The 21,712-nt window shown below is 59.9% G+C and overlaps 1 protein-coding gene across 1 annotated transcript; it reads left to right on the top strand.

Annotated features, from left to right (window-relative positions):
- The first annotated feature begins 876 nt into the window (after positions 1-876).
- Positions 877-16,091, top strand: SLC4A1 (solute carrier family 4 member 1 (Diego blood group)). Its single transcript, XM_054176837.1, has 22 exons — positions 877-974; positions 4,051-4,123; positions 4,247-4,343; positions 5,482-5,551; positions 5,682-5,782; positions 7,577-7,650; positions 7,862-8,039; positions 8,184-8,319; positions 8,560-8,701; positions 9,352-9,418; positions 9,901-10,085; positions 10,758-10,968; positions 11,073-11,276; positions 11,467-11,615; positions 12,131-12,325; positions 13,293-13,460; positions 13,781-13,870; positions 13,989-14,155; positions 14,282-14,535; positions 14,624-14,793; positions 15,035-15,208; positions 15,810-16,091. The coding sequence occupies exons 2-22, from the start codon at positions 4,106-4,108 to the stop codon at positions 15,888-15,890; spliced, it is 2,931 nt and encodes a 976-aa protein (XP_054032812.1). The 5' UTR covers positions 877-974; positions 4,051-4,105; the 3' UTR covers positions 15,891-16,091.
- The last annotated feature ends 5,621 nt before the right edge of the window (positions 16,092-21,712 follow it).

Genomic DNA, 21,712 nt, shown 5'->3' with positions numbered 1-21,712 from the left:
CATGTGCACACTCACATGTGCACACACAGGTGTTCTCTCACACACACATGCACACTCACACATGCACACACAGGTGTTCTCTCACACACACACATTCACACACAGGTGTTCTCTCACACACACACGTGCACACTCACATGTGCACACACAGGTGTTCTCTCACACACACACATGCACACACACACGTGCACACTCACACATGCACACACAGGTGTTCTCTCACACACACACATGCACACTCACACGTGCACACTCACACATGCACACACACACGTGCACACTCACACCTATGCACACACTCCCCCTCGCCCTGCACCAAACCAGCCATGCCCACCCCAACCACCTCTCCCCAGGACACCCTCCCTTGATCCCAAGGGCGCGGGGCACGGAGCACCCTGTCCATACCCACCCAGCCCCCCAGCCCCCCGCACCTCCTCCCCCAGGGGAACCTCCTCAGGATCCCCCTCCTTTTTTTTCTCTCTCTCTCTTTTTTTTTAATTTCCAAGAATAAAAAAAAAGGGAAACCCCAGCCCGTGGGGAGGGGGGAGACAGCCGGGGGGGGGTTCCGGGGATTCCCCACAGGGAAACCCGGAGCCTCGTAAACAAGATCTGGGGGGGGGGGGGACGGGACACACACACACACGACGCCGGGAGCAGGGGCACGGCCAAGCAGGGGCAAAGCAAGCGGCTGGGGAGGTCCATGGGGTGCGGGCGGGCAGCGCGCAGGGCGCAACCTCGACGCCGCAAGATGTTGCTCCCCGATAACCTTGTTTACGGGGGGCCCCGGGGGGGGGGGGGGAAGGGGGGAGACCGTGTGAGCCTAAGGGGGGGGCAGATTAGGGAGGTGAGCGTGACTCAGGGCATTTGGGAGCGCTCCCCCGCCCCGCGCGGCTCTTTCCCCGTGGGCAGCAGCAGGCACAGCCCGGGCACGGGCCGGCGGCGAGGGCAGGGGCGTCGTGGAGCCCACCCCGGGGGTAGGTGTGGGGTCATGGGGTGGTGGCACCTTAGGGTGTCCCTAGGTGCTGGAAGTAGGGGGACAGAGGGAGGGGTGGGGCGTTGAGGGGTTGGAGGAGCGCTCCTGGGTGCCTCTGGGGTGGGGGCTGTGGGGTGTGCTGCAGCGGGGGGTGCCTGGGGCCAGGGGGTGTGGGGTCTGTACTGAGCCATGGTGGCACCTGCTGCTTGAGCTGAGCCGTGGGGCATGGCTGGTGTGGGATGTATGGCACGGTGGGCACCTGTGCATGGTGATCCCAGCCGTGCTGTGTGGATGTTATGACAGCTATGGACTCCATGCTGAGCCAGGCTGGTAGCCACTGTAAGAGAGAGCCCAGCTGTGCCATGGGGATGGCATGGGATCAGTGGGCTCCATACTGAGCCAGGCTGGGCACCTGCTGTGGGAATTGAACCATACCTCATGGATGGCTTTAGATGTATGGGCTCCATACTGAGCCATGTTGAGCACCTGCTGGATGAGAAATCTCATCCATGCTTCATGGAGGTCATGGGATGTCTGGGCTCCATACTGAGGTCCTGCTGTGGGAGGGAAGTGCTGCACCAAGCCACGCTGTGTGGATGGTGTGGGATGCATGGACTCCATGCTGAGGGGGTGTGATGTGTGGACTCCATGCTGAAGGTGTGTGATGTGTGCTTGGGGACCTGCAGGCTCTATACTGAGCCGTGCTGGACACATTGCACAGGAGGTGTGAGTCCAGCCCTGAGTCATGCTGGCCACGGAGAGTGGAAGGTGTGGGCTCCATGCAGTGCACACTGGCTGTGTGTTGTAGAAGATATGGGCTCTACACTGTACTCATGGGGTGTACAGTACAGGAGATATGGACTCCATACCTACCCGTGGTGTGGGAGCTATGGGCACTACACTGTGCCCGTGGGGTGCATGGCACAGGAGCCATGGGCTCTGTGCTGTGCCCGTGGGGTGCATGGCACAGGAGCTATGGGCTCTGTGCTGTGCCCGTGGAGTGCATGGCACAGGAGCTATGGGCTCTGTGCTGTGCCCGTGGGGTGCATGGCACAGGAGCTATGGGCTCTGCTCTGTGCCCGTGGCACAGGAGCTATGGGCTCTGTGCTGTGCCCGTGGGGTGCATGGCACAGGAGCTATGGGCTCTGTGCTGTGCCCGTGGGGTGCATGGCACAGGAGCTATGGGCTCTGTGCTGTGCCCGTGGGGTGCATGGCACAGGAGCTATGGGCTCTGTGCTGTGCCCGTGGGGTGCATGGCACAGGAGCTATGGGCTCTGTGCTGTGCCCGTGGGGTGCATGGCACAGGAGCTATGGGCTCTGTGCTGTGCCCGTGGGGTGCATGGCACAGGAGCTATGGGCTCTGTGCTGTGCCCGTGGGGTGCATGGCACAGGAGCTATGGGCTCTGTACTGTGCAGGGTGGCACAGGGATGAACTCGGGTGACCCGGGCGCGGGGTTCCCGGGGTCCCGCGGGTCCCGCAGCCCCTCACCGTGGCCTCGGGGTTCTGCCGCTTCCCGGGACAGGGCAGGGGGCAGCGGCGGGGAGCGGGGCGGGGGCCCGCAGCTCTGCCCGTTATCAGTGGGGCGCAGCCCGACGCACCGGGCTGATGCAAGAGCCGCTGGCGGGGCTGGGGGAGCTGGGGGGGGCCCGGGTCGGGCCGGCTTGGGGGGAGCAGGCGGGGCAGGAAGGAGGAGGCCGGTCCGGAGCCGGCCCTGGTTCCCGTGGCCCCGGTTCCCTTGTCCCCGCCGCGGCTCCCGCGCCCCGTCGGGCATAGCAGCCGGGACCCCCTCGCCCTGGCTCCCTCTGCCCCGGCCGGGAGCGAGGTCCTGCATCACCCCGGTGAGATCTGGGGGGGCTGGTCCCCCCCTAAAGCCACCCTCCCCTATGCCCTGACATTTCAGTCCCCCACTTCATGACCCCTTCCCCCGCGTGGGGTCCCTGTAACTGGGTGTTGGGGGGCGTCCGGGGTCCCCGTCACCCTAATCTGGGGGGGGCCCACGGCGGGGGGGCGCGGAAGCGAGGTGGGGGTTGGGAAGTCCCAGGGAAGGGCAACCCCCCTCCCTGAACCCCCTCCCTGAATGCTCCGGGTTTAGGGACAATGGGGGGGCCATGGAGTGTCACGGGGGGTGATGGGGGGGGTGTCACTATTTCTCGGGCCCCCCCCGGGGGGGGGGGGGGGAGGCGTGCGGGAGCAGGGCGCCCCCTGGCGGTTCCCCCCAGCACGGCCCCGGGGCAGCTGCTGGGCGGTGCAGCCCGGGGATAGGGGGACACAGAGGGGTGCAAGGGGTTGGGGGGAGGAGGGAGGCGGACTGCTGTAGGTAGAAGCTACACCTTCCCACCTCCACACAACCACCCACCGCCCCGGGGGGATGGGGGGGCAGGGGGGCTAAGGGGGGGCAAGGATTTGGGTGCTGAATTGAGGTGGGGGACGGTAGGGGACCCTCCAGCTGCGGTGTTGAGGGATGCTGTGTCGCCCTGTTTTGGGGTGCTCCCATGAGCCTAGCAGTGTCTCAATGTCCCCTTCCCCACCCCAGTGCTCTGCCAGGGGCCAAGGGGGCTTGGGAAGGGAAGGTGTGGGTGCTGCAGTGTGGGACCCCAGCTCTCATATGTGGGTCATCATCCGTGGGTGTGTATGGGACCCTATCCACATGTGAGGGGTCGTGTGGAATCCCAGCCCCTGGCCTGTAAGTGGGTCCATAATGGGACCTGACCCCTGGGTGTGGGTCCGTACAGACTTGACCTCTGGACATGGGTCCACACGCACTTGAACTCTGGCAGGGGTGGGATGCCACGTCCCTGGTGGGAAGCTGCCAGGGCTCTGCTGTGTCTTGACGTCGGTTCCCACCCGGCTGGCAGCAGGGCAGGGCAGGGCAACACTCCCCCGGGGACTCCCCCCGACCCACGGGAAGCGGGTTACAAGGGTAGGGGCTGCGGGAACTGCCTGGTGTGTCCGGCCCCAGCCCATCCCGGGGGACAAACCCAAGCCCCGGAGGGGCACCAAACGCTGCCCCCGCCTCTCCTAATCTATTTTCTCTCCCTTTCCCCCACCACCCTCCCCCCTCCCCGGCCCTCCGCAGAGCCCGGGTGATGGTGTCGCCGGGCTGAGTGCGGGGACACAGCGAGGCCAGGGCCATGGAGGGGCACGGCCAGGTAGGGAGCCCCGGCCCCCAGCCCCGGCTCTCCGCTGAGCCCCGGCCGGCTCCCGCCCCAGTACAGCCCCGGCCAGGTGCTGGGGGTGCTGGGCCCGGCTCAGCACCTGCTCTCTGTCCGCAGGAGGCCTACGAGGAAGGGATGAGAAGGAGCCTCGACCCTGAGGGATACGAAGACCACGGCTTAAAAGGATCCCACCTGTCGCTGGGGGAGATGAGCAGTGAGTGACATCCGTGGCTGCTGGGGGACAGCAGGGATGCGTGGGCACGGGTGCTGCGTGGGGAATGGCATTGCATGGGCATTAGTGTCATGTAGGGGATGGCATTGCATGGACACTAGACTCACCTGGGTGATGGCATTGCATGGGCACCAGTGTTGTACAGATGATGGCGTTGCATGGGCATTAGTGTCATATGGGTGACAGCATGGCATGGGCGATGGCACTGCATGGGCAATGGCACCACATGGGTGGTGGCACTCCATAGGTGATGGCACCATACAGCATTGCAGAGGAACCAGTGATTCAAGGTTGCATGTTGCATGGACTGGAGGGTGCCCAGCAATGCATGGGTACAAGCGTGGCACGGGCATGTTGCATGGGCACCAGCATTGCATGGGTGCCAGTGTTCCATAGGCACCAGCATTGCAGAGGCATCAGTGCTGCATCGTTAACAGCATCACGTGGGCATCCATGTTGCTTTGGCACCAAGTTGCATGGGTGTTAGCATGGCACAGATGTGTTGCATGGGCACCAGCACTGCACAGACATGTTGCACAGCTGGCAGGGTTATGTGGGCACCAGTGACGCATGAGTGGCAGCACTGCAGGGGCACCAGCATTGCATGGGTGCCAGCATGGCACAGATGTGTTTTATGGGTGCAAGAATTGCATGGGCACCAGCATTGCATGGGTGCTGGCATGGCATGGGTGCCAGCATGGCACAGGCATGTTGCATGGGTGCCAGCACTGTGCAGGCAGTGGGGCTCGCTCGGAGCCCAGCGGCTCAGGCAGGGACACAGAACCCCTGGGATCCCATTCCCCACAGGCAGTGACACCCTTTGCCCAAGCCCCAGAGCCAGTGAGGTGCCACCTCGAGTGCCAGGGCTGTGGGTGCCCGAGATGGGGCCTAGCTTGGGGACATGCAAGGTCCTTAAGACCACAACCAAGAGCCCCTGGGGAGGGAGGTGAGTGGAGGAGTCTGTGTGCCCCAGAGCATCCCCTTGCCCAAAGCTGGGTTGATTTCCCGCTGCCACCTCAAGGGGGTGCTTGGGCCATGCCAACTCCTGGCACCCAGCCCCTCGGGTCCCTATTCGGGGTGACACAGGTCGGGGGGTAACGCTGCCACCTGTTCTGCGCAGGGGCTGGCGCTGGCACCGGGTCCCCCTTACACGCATGGAGGGCCAGAGCCGAGGAGCTGACGCCCCTGCGGTGAGTCCCCCAAACTGGGGAGGGGGCCGGACGCTGCCCCACCTGCCCAGCTGGTATCGGCAAGGGGAGGCTGTTGGCACCCACGGGGTGCCCGGCGCTGATCCCGGTCCCGGCGGTGTGTGTTTTGCAGGCAGTATCTGCCCAGCCGCCGGGGATGCTATGACCTGGATGGGAGGAGGCGTACGGCAGGGGCCCCCCCGGGACGGGTGAGCCGCCGTGGCAGAGGGCAACGTGAGTGACCGTGGGGGCACCGGGGGACAGACCCCAGCCCTAGCGTCGCCCCTAACCCCAGCCCTCCGTTGCTGGGGCTTTGCCAGCCGCGTCGCTGTCCTTTGCGAGGTGCCCATCACCCAACTGTCAGGGTACACTGTGAGGTGTCCATCACCCAGGCATCAGGGCACGACCCATGGCGCCCATCACCCAGGAATCAGGGCACACCCCGAGGTGCCCATCACCCAGGAATCAGGGCACACCCCGAGATGCCCATCACCCAGGCGTCAGGGCATGCTGTGGTCTGACCGTCACCCAGGCATCAGGGCACGCCGTGAGGTGCCCATCACCCAGGCGTCAGGGCACGCCCCGGTGACCGCTGCCGCTTGCCCGTAATCGCCTACTGATTGAGGATAAATAAAGGCTTTGTTTGGGGTGAGGACAAGAACCACTTGGGGCTGAACGCCGGCTGGCGCTGGGCGGCTCGGTGGTGGCAGCAGCGGGACAGGACGAGGACAGGCACGTGCCCATGTGCCACTGCCAACGCTCTTGGGGACACCAGGGCGGGGGGCATGCCTCGTCCCTGCTTGCTTGGGCACAGCATCCTCCGGCTGGCAGAGCGGGATGAGGCTTTTGTGGCATCACCCCAGTGGGTGGCCTGGCTGGTGGCAGCAGGGGGACTGTGGTGGTCCCCAACAGGGGGCAAGGGGGACAGGGTGAGCCTGTCCCCAGCGCTGGGGTGGCCGCGGGCAGAGTCGTGCTGGTGTTTACTGTCAGCAAAGGCAAAGTGCCTCGGGATTTACGGTGCACACAGGGCGGCTGCAGGGCGTGGGGCTCGGCGCCGCTTTATAGGCACGGAGCCCGTGGGGGGCACGGGGGGGGCCGCAGGTAGGCAGGGGACAGGGACAGCGACATCTTGAGCTCCTGAGGGCTGGCTGGCTGGGGATGTGCTGTCCCCATTGCAGTCCAAAGGGCAGGGCTGGTTGCAGGGGTCAAGGTGGTGCTGGTGGCACGGTGGTGGTGGGGCAGAGCGTGGCCATGAGCCCTGCCCTCACCCCGGCCCCGGCGGTGTCCCCAGGCTGTCACCCAGGAACCAGGCTGTGGGGATGTGAGGGGCTGGAGGTGGGCATTGGCAGGGCAGGGCTTGCTGGAGGCACACATCCAGCAAACCCCAAGAGGGATTAAGGATTGGGGGTGATAGGGGTGGGGACACATCCAGCAAACCCCAAGCAGGATTAAGGATGGAGGTGGCAGAGGTGGGGACACATCCAGCAAACCCCAAGAGGGATTAAGGCTGGAAGTGGCAGAGGTGGGGACATATCCAGCAAACCCCAAGAGGGATTAAAGATGGGGGTGATAGGGGTGGGGACACATCCAGCAAACCCCAAGTTGGATTAAGGATGGAGGTGACAGAGGTGGGGACACAACTGGGGCTGGAATGGGGCAGTGGGTGGGGGACACATCCCTCCTGGGATGGAGGAAGGGACACATCCAGGCAACTCCATCTGGGTCTGGGGTGAGAGTGGTGAAATGGGGGAGACATCAAGACAAACCCAGCCTAGTCTGGGGTGGGGGTGATGGAGCGAGGGACACATCCAGGCAACTCCACCTCGATCTGGGATGGGGCAGTGCGTGGGGGACGCATCCAGCAAACCCCACCTGGGTCTGGGGGGAGGGTGATGGAGCAGGGGACGCACCCAGGCAACACAAATTGGGTCTTGGGTGAGGATGAGGGGGTGTGGATTCCTCCAACAGAGCTCAGGGGGTCTGGGCTGGGGTAGGGACCCTCTCATGTGTCGGTGACTCTGCTCACAGCTTCGTCGGTGACTGATGTGGACCTGGAGGCGGCAGGGAGCAGGAGGCCCCTGTCCCGACGGGAGACCCATGAGGTGGGTGCTGCCCCAGGGACCCCCATTCTCTCCTCATTCCCAGGGGCAGGTGCACTGTGGTCACCCAAAGACCAACTTCACACCAAGCCCTGGGGACACCAGGGTACAGAGGGTGCTGGGCATGGGCAGCCACAGCTCTGGGGCTTCTGGTGATCGCCAGTGTGACTGGGGGGACTCTGACCTCCCCTCCCTACCCCGGCTCTGGCTGCAGGGCTACGTGGAGCTGCATGAGCTGGTCATGGACACCACGAAGGAGCTGTGCTGGATGGAGGCTAGCCACTGGCTCAAGCTGGAGGAGGACTTCAAGGAAGCAGGACACTGGAGCCAGCCCCATCTCTCCTTCCTGACCTACCGCAGCCTCCTGGAGATCCATCGGGCTTTGGCCAAAGGTGGGGACATCATCTGGAGCTGGGATGGTGGTGGGGACATTGTCTGGGGCTAGGATGGTGGTGGGGACATCATCTGGAGCTAGGCTGGGGGGCAGGGAGGAGAGGGCTCACAGTGGCCAGAGGGTGATGGAGCTGTCCCCTTAGGTGCTGTGCTCCTCGACGTGGCAGCCACCTCGCTGGCAGCCGTCGCTCATGCCCTCATTGACCAGATGATCTACGAGGGGCAGATCAAGCCGCAGGACCGGGACGACATCCTGAGGACGCTGCTGCTGCAGCACAAGTATGACCAGGGCTGGTGATCCCCCTGGGGGTGGGAATCCCAGCGGCTGGACTGGATCTGACCCCACCGCGTCCCGCTGGAGCCTGGCGCAGCGCGGCAAAGCCCCTCTGCCCTTTAGCTTTGCCTCCCAGCCCAGTTTGGGGGTCCCCACTCTCCTCATGGGCTGTCTTATGGAATTTTGGGGGGTCAGGAGGGCTGACCTGTCTGACATCGTCCTCCCTCCCCCCCGCGCTGTTCTAGACACCCCAATGAAACTGAGTCAGTGAGGACTCTGCCACCAGCACAGCTGCAGCGCTCCGCTACCGGCCGGGCAGAGACGGAGCAGCCGCTGCTACGGGAGCAGCAGCCCCTGGAGATGCGCAGGCTGGCGGGGACCGAGCAGGCGAGCGGCGGTGGGGGCCGGCGGGGGGCACCGGGGAGCGCTGGAGGGCTGCTGGGAGATGCACACGCGTGCTGCTGAGGGCACCCACGCCTTGGCACGGACACCAGATGGCTGCACACCAAAGGGGGTGCAAAGACCTCCCACGGGGACCCTCACGTTGTGGGTGCAGGGGTGGTAGAGAGGGAGCCAGTCTTGCAAGGGACAGAAGGGGACATACAGGTGATGGCAGGGGGCATGCAGGGGACAGAGGGAGACATACAAGTGATAGAGACACAAGGGATGAAGCCAGGTATGCAGGGGAGAGAGTGGGACATGAAGGGGATGACAGGGGACATGCAGGGGACAGAGTGGTGGCATGGGACAGACAGGAACAGGTAGGAGTTGACAGATGTGCAAGGGGCAGAGGGGGAGATGCTGGAGGAAGACACACAGGGGACAGTGGGGGACATGCAGGGGATGGCAGGCTACATGCCGGGGACAACGGGGGACAGGCAAGGGATAGAAGGAGACATGCAGGTGACAGTGAGTGACACAGGACAGACAGGGACAGGCAGGAGTTGACAGAGACATGTAAGGGACAGAGGGGGACATGCAGGGGACAGCCACCAAGGCTAGCTGGCTGACTCCTGCCATTCGTCTGCCTGCAACAGGGGAGCAGCAAACCCCAGCTGCATGAGAAGATCCCCGAGGATGCTGAGGCCACGCTGGTCCTCGTGGGTGAGTGGTCAGCAGCGGGGTGGGTGCAGGGTCAGGGCAGGGGTGGGGGCAGAGTGGTGGGTGCAGGGCTGGGCTGTGCAGGGGGAGCTTTGGTGCCACCAGCTGCTGCCTGCTCGCTCACTTGCTGCGTTTCTTGCACCCTGTCCTCAGCCCTCGCTGCCGCCGGCTGCTGCTCAGTGCTGCTCTCTGTGCCCTGTGTCCCCATGTCCCTTGTCCTCACACCCTGTTCTTCCACTCCCCTGTGTCCCCATGTCCTCAGGTCTCTATGTGCCCTCTGCCCCCACATCACCACACCCTTACGTCCCTGTGCTCCCATACCTGCCTGTCCCTATGTCCCCACGTCCCTTTACCCTCCATGTCCACACGTCCCTGTGTCCTCACGTCTTTGTGTCCTTGCCCTATTCCCTTTGTCCCCCTATGTCTTCATGTCCCTGTGCATGATCCCCCATGATCCCCATCCCCTCCCATCCTCCCCCCCCCAGGCTGTGCAGCCTTCCTGGAGCAGCCAACGTTGGCCTTTGTGCGCCTGAAGGATGCTGTGCCCCTGGACGGGGTCCTGGACGTGCCCCTGCCTGTGCGCTTCCTCTTCGTGGTGCTGGGCCCTGACAGTCCCCACATCAGCTACCACGAGATCGGCCGTGCCGTGGCCACCATGATGTCTGAGAGGGTATGGCACTGCCACCACCACCAGCACTGCCACTGGCACCACCACTGCCACTGGCACCAGCACTGCCATCCGGCGTGCCAGCCCCCTCAGGCACTCTGACACCTCCAGCCCTGGGGCTGCACCCTCCGATAGGGCTGGTCCACCAGTGCCACCTTCCTCTTTGTGCTCTTGTCCCCGTGTCCCCTTGTCCCCAAGCACCTGTGCCCTCCTGCTACTGCATCCCCTTGTTCCCACACACTGGTGTCCTCATCCCACCGGGTCTCTGTGTCCCTGTGAACCAGTGTCCCCATGTCCCCATGCACCCCTGTCCCTATGTCCATATGCACCCCTTGACCCCACACTTCAGTGACCCTGTGGCCTCATGTCCCCATGCGCCCATGCCCCTGAGGTCAAGTGTCCTCTGGTCCCTGTGTGGCCAAGCAGACATGTCCCCGTGCTCCTGTACCCTGTATCCTCATGCCCCTCCACATCCCCACATCCCCATGCACCTGTGGCCCCATGTCCCCACATTCCTCTGGTCTGGCTGTCCCAAAGCTCCTGAGGTCCCATGCCCACCCTCACACCCCAAGCCCTCATGCCCCCACCATGCCCCATGCCCACGGGGGCCAGGCTGGTACCCATTCAACACCCGAGGACGACGGCTGAGCTCCCGTCCCCGGGCCCCCCCTGCAGGTCTTCCGCCGGGATGCCTACCTGGCTGCCGGCCGCCGGGATCTGCTGCAGGGGGTTGAGGACTTCCTGGAGGCCAGCATCGTCCTGCCGCCCACCGAGACCCCCAACGAGCAGCTCCTCCGCGGGCTGGTGCCGCTGCAGCAGGAGCTGCTCCGCCGCCGCTACCAGCCCCAAGAGAAGGCTGCGGGCGAAGCCTTCATAAAAGACCTGGGTATGGTGGGGACTTCCCCAGGACCCCTCCCCTTGTCCTGGGGGCTGGTGGGATTCTCCTCTTGCATGCAAGGTCCCACCGTGGTCCCCTGCTTGTATCCCCAGGGCTGGAGGAGCCGGTGGCGGAGGACGACGACCCCCTGCGCAGGACGGGGAGGCCTTTTGGGGGGCTGGTGAGGGACATCCGCCGCCGGTACCCCAAATACCTCAGCGACATCAAGGATGCCCTCAGCCCCCAGTGCCTGGCCGCAGTCATCTTCATCTACTTCGCGGCGCTGTCGCCTGCCGTCACCTTTGGGGGCTTGCTGAGTAAGGAAGGGGACGAGCTGGGGGCACTCCGGGGTGCGGGGCTGGGGGAGCGCCATCTGCAGCACCCCCCCCCCCCCTCAGGGTGCTCGCAGGGGGTCACTGAAGCCCCTAATCCTGGTGCTGAGAAGTGTGGGCTGGGCACACGGCGCTGTGCCCACCCCCAGCACGCACTGGCTCTGCTGCCCTCCAGGTGAGAAGACCAAGGGCATGATGGGGGTGTCGGAGCTGCTGGTCTCCACCTGCGTGCAGTGCGTCCTCTTCAGCCTCCTCAGCGCCCAGCCCCTGCTGGTGGTTGGCTTCTCAGGGCCCCTCCTCGTCTTTGAGGAAGCCTTCTACTCGGTAGGTGCCACCCTGTGCCCCTGGGTCCTCACAGAGGGTTCAGCCCCATCAGCCCTGGCAGAGGAACAGGGTGTGGGGGATAGCACATGAGTGATGCCATGTGGGTGATGCCATGTGGGTGACATCGTGCAGGTAGAGCTGTCTGAGTGACGGCACAGGTGAGACAGCACACGAGGGATGGCACTGCTGGGATGGCACATGGGTGGTGCCACGTGGGGGATGGCACATGTAGGTAGAGCCATCTGGATGTGATGTGGGGCTCAGGGTGATGTGAGGCTCATGACACCACGTGGGTGACACTGCACTGGCAACGCCAGGCAGGGGATGCCATTAGGGTGCTGCCAGTTGAGTGATCCCACAGGGGTCCTGCCACCCTGAGGTACCACTGCCCCATCCTGGCACCCTTCAGCCCCCAGGCAGGAGGTGCAGGGCCACCACAGGACCCCAGGGGCCAGCCCACCTAGGTGCCCATGCCAGGAGGGGGGCTGACAGGGCTGTGTCCTCTGGCTCCCCAGTTCTGCAGTGCCAATGACATGGAGTACATCGTGGGCCGGGTCTGGATTGGCTTCTGGTTGATCCTGCTGGTGCTGGTGGTGGTGGCCTGTGAGGGCAGCTTCCTGGTGCGCTACCTGTCCCGCTACACCCAGGAGATCTTCTCCTTCCTCATCTCCCTCATCTTCATCTTCGAGACCTTCTCCAAGCTCGTCACGGTGAGGGGCGCAGGGGGCCCACGGTGGGCAAGGGGGAGGCTGCAGCTTGTGGTCATCACCCAGCTGTCCGTAGGAGCTGGGTGAAGGATGCAAGAGAGGGAGGGACTCTCCTAGAGTTTTCTCCCCCTTCCCAGGTGTTTCCCAGCTTCTGCTTCTCTCTGCAGGAGCTCTGGGGACAGGCAGGTGAAGTTCAGGCAAATGCCTCTCCTGGGCTACAGCAAACATGGTCCTTGCCCAGGAACTGAATCACAGAATCCCAGCTTGGGTGGGAAAGGACTCTGCAAAGGTCCCTGCAGTCAGCAGGGACAGCCCCAGCTGGAGCAGGCTGCTCACAGCCCCGAACAACCTGACCTGGAGTGGTTCCAGGGATGGGGAATCTCTCACCTCTCTGGGCAACCTGGGTCAGGGTCTCACCACCTTCAGTGTCAAACATTTCTTCCTTCTCTCTAGTCTGAATCTCCCTCTTTTAGTGTAAACTGTCACCCCCTGTCCTGTCACCTGCCTGGAGACTTCTGATTTCTTCCCCCATGCCCTGACTCAGCCCCCTGCCAGCTGGCCAGCAGCAATGGGGTGGTGTCAGCCCAGGCACTGGGTGCCCACTGGGACATCTCTGGGGCAAGGAGAAATGAGAGGCAGGACACATGCCCCATCACACCTTGGACCCACATCACACCAAGGTGCCCTCAAACACCCCCCTAGGAGGCCCTAACACCCTGGGTGACACAAGGTCAGCAGTGGGGCCACACTTGGCTGTCCCCATCGTGCCACCCAGCCCTTGCTCCAACCCCATTTCTGCAGGAGCATGGAGAAAAGCAAACCTAAAGCCAGCTGTGTGCCAAGCTCCTGGCCTCACTGCACCCCAGCACTTATCCAGCACCCACCAGCATGGTGCCATGGGGCTCCCAGAGTGGCAGGAGGGGTGCAGGAGGATCCCATCCTCCCTGACCTTCTCCCCTTCCCTCCCCAGATCTTCAAGGACCACCCACTGCAGCGAATTTACAACGTGGACACCACGTATGTGCCCAAGGTGCCAGAGCCCAACACAGCTCTGCTGTCCCTCGTCCTCATGGCTGGCACCTTCTTCCTGGCCTTCTTCCTCCGCAAGTTCAAGAACAGTGCCTTCCTGCCTGGCAAGGTGAGGATGGGGGAGGTCACACTGGTGTCCCACTCAACCCCACTGGGGACAGAACTGAGGCTTGGTGGATGTGGCACCCTGAGAGGGGCTGGCTGGGAACGCGCACTCTCAGCGCATGCTCCTGCAGAGGTCTCTCACTGCTGGGTGGGGACACAGTGGGGAGGACTTCTTGGCTGGGTGGGGACACAGTGGGGAGGACTTCTTGGCTGGGTGGGGACACAGTGGGGAGGACTTCTTGGCTGGGTGGGGACACAGTGGGGAGGACTTCTTGGCTGGGTGGGGACACAGGAGGGTTTAACGTGGTCATGGTGTCCCCACAGGCCCGGCGACTGATCGGGGACTTTGGGGTGCCCATCTCCATCCTCATCATGGCTCTGGTGGACTTCTCCATCCGGGACACCTACACACAGGTCTGGGAGCAGTGGGAGGGCAGGGCAGGGCTGGGGGACACGGCTGGACCCGACGAGGCCGTGCAGGGTTGGCTGCTTGTCCCTGTGCCCTCACTCCTCCATCTCTGCTCCCATCCAGAAACTGAGCGTCCCCAGAGGGCTGGAGGTCACCAACTCATCTGCCAGGGGTTGGTTTATCAATCCCATGGGGCTGAAACAAACCTTCCCCATCTGGATGATGTTTGCCTCTGTGGTGCCTGCCCTCCTGGTCTTCATCCTCATCTTCCTCGAGACGCAGATCACCACGTGAGGACTAGGGGGGGTTGGGGAGGGGTGGTGCAGAGAGGGGCAAGAAGGCTGCAGGGTGCCTGGTGGGACAGGGATGGAAAGAGACCTTCCCACCACTGACTCTCCCTTCTCCATCCCCAACAGCCTCATCGTCAGCAAGCCAGAGAGGAAGCTGGTGAAGGGCACCGGCTTCCACCTGGACCTGCTGCTGATCGTGGCCATGGGGGGGCTGGCTGCCCTCTTTGGCATGCCCTGGCTCAGCGCCACCACCGTCCGCACCATCACCCACGCCAACGCCCTCACCGTCATGAGCAAGACCTCTGCTCCCGACGGGAAGCCTCAGATCCTGGAGGTCAAGGAGCAGCGCATCAGCGGCCTGCTGGTGGCAGTGCTCATCGGTGAGCCGGGGAGGTGCCCCCCAGCCCCGCTGGGCCCGAGCTCTGTGCCCCCCAGCACACCTCCCTGACCGCTCTTTCTCCCTGGCAGGTGTCTCCATCCTCATGGAGCCCATCCTGAAGTACATCCCCCTGGCCGTGCTCTTTGGCATCTTCCTCTACATGGGCGTCACCTCCCTCTTCGGCATCCAGCTCTTTGACCGCATCCTGCTCTTGCTGATGCCACCCAAGTACCACCCCAGCGAGCCCTATGTCACCCGGGTGAGTGAGCCCTGTGTGCCCTGGCCTGGTGGCCACGACCTTGGTGGTGTCCTAGGCTGCAACACCCGATGGTGCCTCCTGCAATTGCTTGTGGCTCCCCGAAGAGCCTCCTCCTCCAGTGCTGACTTTCACTGGGCTCCTTGGGCCTCTTGTCCTGCCCCTCTCTAGCACCCAGCACCCTGAGAAGGGTGCCAGGTGCTGGAGCCACCACCCTGACCCCACGGGGCTCCTTGTCCTGCAGGTGAAGACCTGGCGGATGCATCTCTTCACCCTGATCCAGATCATAGTCCTCGTGCTGCTGTGGGTGGTGAAGTCCACCCCGGCCTCGCTGGCACTGCCCTTCGTCCTCATCCTCACCGTGCCCCTGCGGCGCTTCCTGCTGCCCAAGATCTTCCAGGACATCGAGCTCAGATGTGTATGTAGCCTGGCACGGGCTGGGAGCCACCACAGTGCTGGCCCCAGCCCTGTGTCCATCCCCAGCCCTATCCACATCCTCAGCATCAACCCCATCTGTATCGCTGTCCTTGTTCCCATCCCCAGTCATTGTCCCCATCCCTGTCTCTATTCCCATCCCTGTCCCTATTCCCATCACTGTCCTCATCCTCATCCCTGTCCCCATCCTCATCCCTCTCTGTGTGCCCATTGCTGTCCCCATCTTTGTTCTCATCCCCATCTCTGTTGCTGTCCCCATTCCCATCGCTGTCCTCCCTGCCTGTTGCCATCCTCATCCTTGTTCCTGCCTCATTCCTGCCCCTGTTGCCATACCCATCCCAGCTCCCACCCCTGTCTCCATCCCTCACCCTATCCTCAATCCTGTCCCCATTCCTGGTCCCTCCCCACTCTCTGCCTGGCCACATCTCCACCCCTGACCCCATCCCTGGCCCCATTTCCAGACCCATTACTGTCCCTGTGTCTATTTCCATCTTTTTCCCCCTCATCCCCATCCCCATCCCTGTCCCCATCCCTGTCCCCATCCCTGTCCCCATCCCACCTCATGCCCTCTCCTGTTCCTCCAGCTGGACGCAGATGACGCCGTGGTGACCTTTGAGGAGGCAGAAGGCACAGATGTGTACAACGAGGTGCAGATGCCCAGCTAAGGGCTCACTGCCACCTGCCTGACCCCTGGATGTCCCCACACCCCCTGGCCCCCACTTCCCCACCAGCTTATCACTCCACTGCTGCCATCCTGGGGCCACTGGGTGACAGGGGACAAGGTGGGGACACAGCCCAGAGCCCTGTCCCCACCTGCACACCCCATGACTGGAGCTTTTTATTTGTTTTTCTCCTCCCCACCTCCCCTTCCCCCCATCCCCTTCTCCCCCTTCCCTTTCCTCCCTCCCCTTCCCCCCTCCCCTTTTTTTGTTACATACTTTGGATGCTGTGCGCTCACCTGCACTTTGCTACCCACTGGGGCTGCCTGGTCTGGGGGGATAGGGGGTCTGGATGCCTGTGCCCTGTGTCATCCTCCTGTCCCCAAAGCCAAGCCAGGGCTGTGATCAGGCACTGAGCTGGAGGAAGACTCTCAAGCCCCAAGAGAGGAGGAAGGGATGGAGGGGGTGACATGGAGGGGACAAAGATGCAGCAAGATGAGGGGTCCCCTAGTTCTCCCCAACCCTGCTGCCTTCCCCCAGGGAGCCCCCCCTACCCCCCCCAACCCCTCTTCCCCAGACCAAACAATGAGCACTGGGACAAACCCTTCTCCCCACAAAGCCTCTTCCCACCATTTTCTCCAGGACATCCTGGGGGCAGGGTGTAAATAGTCCAAGGAGGGGGAGGGAGGGAGGGGTTATAGATCTGCTATGAAGAGAATGTGCTAAAAACACCTCCCCAAACATTTATGTTGAGGCTTCTGCAGGTAGGATTGCTCTGAACCAAACAAAAATCCCTCCCCCTGCCCACCTCCCCCAGAAAAGGCGGAAAAAGCATCTTGGAAGAGAAGGAAAAAAATAAATCTGAGGATAAAAAGAAAAAGAGAGGGGGGAAAGGGAAAAAATGAGGAGAAATAGAAAAGATGGAGGGAGTAAAAGGAAAAAGATGAGGGGAGATAGGAAAATGGAAGGGAAATAGAAAACGTTTGAGGGAAAATATAAGGCATGGAGGGAAAAATAGAAAACAGTTGAGAAAAAAAAAGCAGAAAAAAAGAGACAAAAAATAGGGAAATTTGAGGAAAATAGAAAAAAAAGAGGAAAAATAGAGAAATTTGAGGGAAAATAGAAAAAAGATGAAAAAATAAATAAATAAGGGAAAATTATTTAATAAGGAAAAAAACTGAGGGGAAATGAAAAAATGAGGGAAAAGAAAAATCGGGGGGGGGAAGGAAAAATGGAGGATAAAGAAAAAATGAAGAAAAAAGAAAGATTGAGGGAAAAAATAGAGGAAAAAATTGGAGGAAAAAAAGGAAAAGTGGAGGAAAAAAAGAAAAAATGGATAAAAAAAGAAAAAATGGAGGGAAAAAATAAAAATGGAGGAAAAAAGAAAAATTGAGGGAAAAATGGAGGAAAAAGGAAGAACAGAGGAAAAAAAGAAAAATGGAGGAAAAAAAAGAAAAATGGAGGGAAAAAAACCCCAAAATTTGAAGAAAAAAGAAAAATTGAGGGGGAAAATGGAGGAAAAAGGAAAAACAGAGGAAAAAAAGAAAAATGGAGGAAAAAAAGAAAAATGGAGGGGAAAAAACCCAAAATTTGAAGAAAAAAGAAAAATTGAGGGGGAAAATGGAGGAAAAAGGAAAAACAGAGGGGAAAAAAAGAAAAATTGAGGGAAAAAAGAAAAATTGAGGGAAAAAAAGAAAAATTGAGGGAAAAAAAGAAAAACTGAGGGAAAAAAAGAAAAACTGAGGGAAAAAAGTGGAGGGAAAAGGAAAAATGGAGAAAAAAAGGAAAAAATTTGAAGAAAAAAGAAAAATTGAGGGGAAAATGGAGGAAAGAAGAAAAAATGGAGTTTAAAAAAAAAAGAAAGAAAAAATGGGGGAGAACAAATGGAGGAAAAAGGGCAAAAATGGTGGAAAAAAGAAAAATGGAGGGAAAAAACAGAGGAAAAATGGAGGGAAGAGGAAAAATGGAGGGAAAAAGAAAAATGGAGGGAAAAAAATAGGAGAAAAGAGGAAAATTGAGGGGAAAAAAAGACAACTCTGAGGGGGAAAAAAGACCAAGATGAGAGAGAGGGGAAAAAAAAAAAGACCAAAATGAGGAAGAAAAGGCCAAACCCCAGCAGCTGCAAGGAGTGATTTGTATATTTGTAGTTTGTAATATATTTTTTAAGGCTGACTGTGCCCCCAGCCCGGGGGTGGGGAGGGGGTGGGGGGTGGTGTGTGTGTGTGTATATATATGAGAGAGAAACTTATCTTTTGGAGACAAAAAAAAAAAGGATTAATTTCTAGAGAAGCTGATTTGAAAGGATCCTGGTCAGGGCCTAAACTCTGTGGACCAGTCTGGCAGCGTTGTTTAACTGCTGAGTTAGTTTTAGTCTCATTAGTCCTTATTTCTTTTATTATTATTATTATTATTATTATTGGTAGCCCTCTCACTTAAATCCTTGTAGTTCACCCTTGATTATTTCCCCCCTCCCCCCCCCCCCCTTGCTTTGCTGCCCACCTCCTGCCCCACTTCCATTTCCTCTTGCCAGGGCTGATCCTGCTCAGACCCCAGGGTCAGATCCAGCCACCCAATCAAGTTGCCAATTTGCTTCCATATCTTTTTTTGTTGTCCAAATTGGACCCCCAGAATGAGCAGGGTGGGGTGGGGAAGGTGGGAGTTAGCTTAGTTTTCGTTTGGTTTTAGGTTTAGTTTAGTTTAGTTTAGTTTAAATTAATTCTGTGTACACGAGAAACAATGCTGTGAGCTTTGGGGGGTTTTATTCCCTTCCCCAGCCACCTCTGTATCAGGCTTTAATAAAGAAATTAATAAAAGCAGAAGGCAGCTGGGGGAGGGTTTTTTTTTTTCCTCTTTGGGCATGATCTGAGGCCTCACCTTCCTTCCACCCCCCCCACCCCCAAAGAAAAAGACCAGCAGCATCCTTTGGAGGTCTCTGCCCCAACCACCTTGGGATGTTCCCTGCATTCCAACATCCTGGGGTGCTCCCCATGGTCATTCCAGGTTATTTCTCGTGGTTATCCTGGGATGGTCACTGTAGTCATCCTGGGATGCTGCCCATAGTCATTCCTGGGATACTCACTGAATCCCAGCATCCTACAGTGCTCACTGCTGCCATCCCAGGATGCACCCTCCCCCCCCGCCCAGACATCCATGGATGCTCCTAACCCCTGTCCTGAGGTGCTCCCCATGGTCATTCTGAGATGCTCCCTATGGCCATCCTGGGATGCTCCCCATAACCATGCTAGGATGTTCCCTGCAGCCATCCTGGAATATTTCCTGCATCCTGGTATCCCAGGACACTCCCTGCAGACATCCCAGGATGCTCAGCTCCTGCTCTCCCACCCTGCACCCCAGGGTGCTGCCCTGTTGCTGTTGGCCACATCCCTGCCCAGGGATGTCGTAACAGGCTGCAGATCAAGCCCCAGCTCCCCCCCCAGCCCAGGCTGGCACTAATTTGACCCTGATTACCTCTAATCTCATTAACCAGAGCAACCCACGGGGCTGCTGCCCCTGTGGAAAGCACCCACCCGTGGTTCCCACACTTGCGGGAAGGGCTGTGCCCGTTCGCCCCCAGCCTTTCCGTGGGGCAGATGCAGGGGTCAGCATCTCCTGGCTGTGGCTCCACAAGCTCTCCATGGAGCGGGGACGAATCCCAACACCATCCCCAGCTTCTTCCGAGCCCTGCAGAGCTGCTAGCCCTCGTTTTCTGGAGACGGAGGTAGGGGGTTGGTGTTTTCCAGCCCAAGTCCTCCTGCCCGCCTCACGTGGGCATGCCACACTGGGTGCCACCAGGAGAGCTCCGCACGCAGCTGCCACCAGCCGGACCTGCTGCAGCCATCCCTGCCTCTGAAAACCAGCAGCAAAGGAAGGCTTCTGCCTGCAGCCTCTCCTCCTTGCTTCCCACACGGGGAAGAGCTTTTGATTCCCCGGGAGACGTCAGCAAGGTCACTGCCACGGGATCCAGCCCGGTTTAGGGGGGATGGGATTTGGGTTAAGCTCTCCTTTGAGCTTGACTTAGCCCAGCAAAATGTGGCTGGGGGGTGGTTCGTGGTGGGGCCCCGCAGTGATGGCTGGAGGCAGGGTGTGAAATGCAAGGGGCAGAGAAATACAATAGTTAATGGCGGTGAAAAAGAGTTTGCTAATGGGGAGAGATGGAGAGATAGGTCCCACGGTGGCATCACCCCTGGGAGAACCTGGGTGCTGGTGGGGTGTGGGGTGCAGAGTCATAGCATCACCCTTAGAAGAGAGGAGCTCAGATGCTGGTGGGGTGCAGGGAGTTTGGTCATGTCATAGTATCACCCCTGGAAGGGGAGAGCCCCAGTGCCAGGGGTCACACAATGCCAGTAGGATGCAGGGTGTCAGGGGAATGTAGGGTGCAGTGTGCTGGTGGGGTGCAGGGTGCTGGGACACGTTATAGTATCACCCGTGGTAGAAAAGAGCCCTGGGGGTAGTGGGGTGCAGGGAGCCTGTAGGGTTCAGGGTACAGGGAGCTGGTGAGGTGTAGGGAGCTGGGTCATGGCATGACCTCTGGAAAGGGAGAGCTCTGGTGCCAGTGGGGTGCAGGGTGCCTGTAGGGTGCTGGCTCAGGTCATAGCATCACCCTTGTAAGGGGAAAGCCTCAGTGCTGGTGGTGGGGTGCAGGGTGCCAGTAGGGTGCAGTGTGACAGTGGAGAGCCGGGAGCTGGCTCATGACATAGCATCACCCTTGGAGGAGAAGAGCCTCAGTGCTGGTGGTGGGGTGCAGGGAGCTCATAGGGTGCCAGTGGAATGCAGGGTGCCAGGTCATGTCACAATATCACTCCTGGAAACAGAGCACCCTGTGCTAGTGGGGTGCAGGGTGACGGTGGGGTGCAGGGGGCTGGGTCATCTCACAGTATCACCCCTAGAAGGGGAGAGCCTGGGTGCTGGTGGGGTTCAAGGAGTTGGGTCACATCGTGGCATCACCCCTGCAAGGGAAGAACTGAGGTGCTGGTGGGGTGCAGGGGGCCAGTGGGGTTACATGGCGCACACAGCATCACAAGCTGCCCCCCTGCCCACGCAGACAGGGCCATAGTGCGCCTGTGACAGCCCTGGGTCTCCCTGGGGTGTCCAGCGAAGCATTTTCTGTCACTGTCTGTGCCCTCAACAAACGAAAATGCAAACACCCCCCCCAAAAAAAACCAAAACACAACCAAAGCCCAACTGCATTTGCACCTCCTCACTGCACCTTTGTTTGCCAAAAACCACTCAACTGCACAAATAACAAGGATTAAAAACCTCCCCTGGTAAGAATCAAGCCGTGGAGAGGCCAGAGGGTGAGAAAGGGAATATTGGGGGGGGGAGGGGGGGGGAGTTAGGGGGGTAGTAAGCATATTGGGGAAGCCCCCCATTTCAGGCCCACCCACCACAGGGCTTGTGACCCAATTCCAGGGCTCTGCTGTCCCCGCTGGGTGGCAAGAGCCACACGCCCACATTACAGAGGGTGCCATCAAGGCATATTTGTGGGTTTAGGGAAAAAAAAAAAAGGCGGCCAAAACTTCAAAGTGTTGATTTTTTCACGTGTCTGGCCTGACAGGCTCCAAATATTTTGTGTTTTGGTGGTGTTATTATTTTTTTTTTCCCCTTTTGTAATTTCCGCCCCCCCCCCCCCGGTGACATTTCACCTAATTCGGTCCAGGAACAGCTCAGCCCAGGAGCAGCTCAGCCCAAGGCTCTTTCTACCCAGAACAGAATATTTTTATTATTATTATTAATAATAATAATAATAATTTTTAAAATAATTTTTTATTTGTTTAATTAAATTTGTTGTTGTTGTTTTAAGCTTTCACTGGAGGGATTAACTGCTCGGC

This window comes from Dryobates pubescens, chromosome 36, assembly GCF_014839835.1.
Source record: "Dryobates pubescens isolate bDryPub1 chromosome 36, bDryPub1.pri, whole genome shotgun sequence".
Taxonomy (NCBI): domain Eukaryota; kingdom Metazoa; phylum Chordata; class Aves; order Piciformes; family Picidae; genus Dryobates; species Dryobates pubescens.
This window is presented reverse-complemented; position numbering and strand designations above follow the sequence as displayed.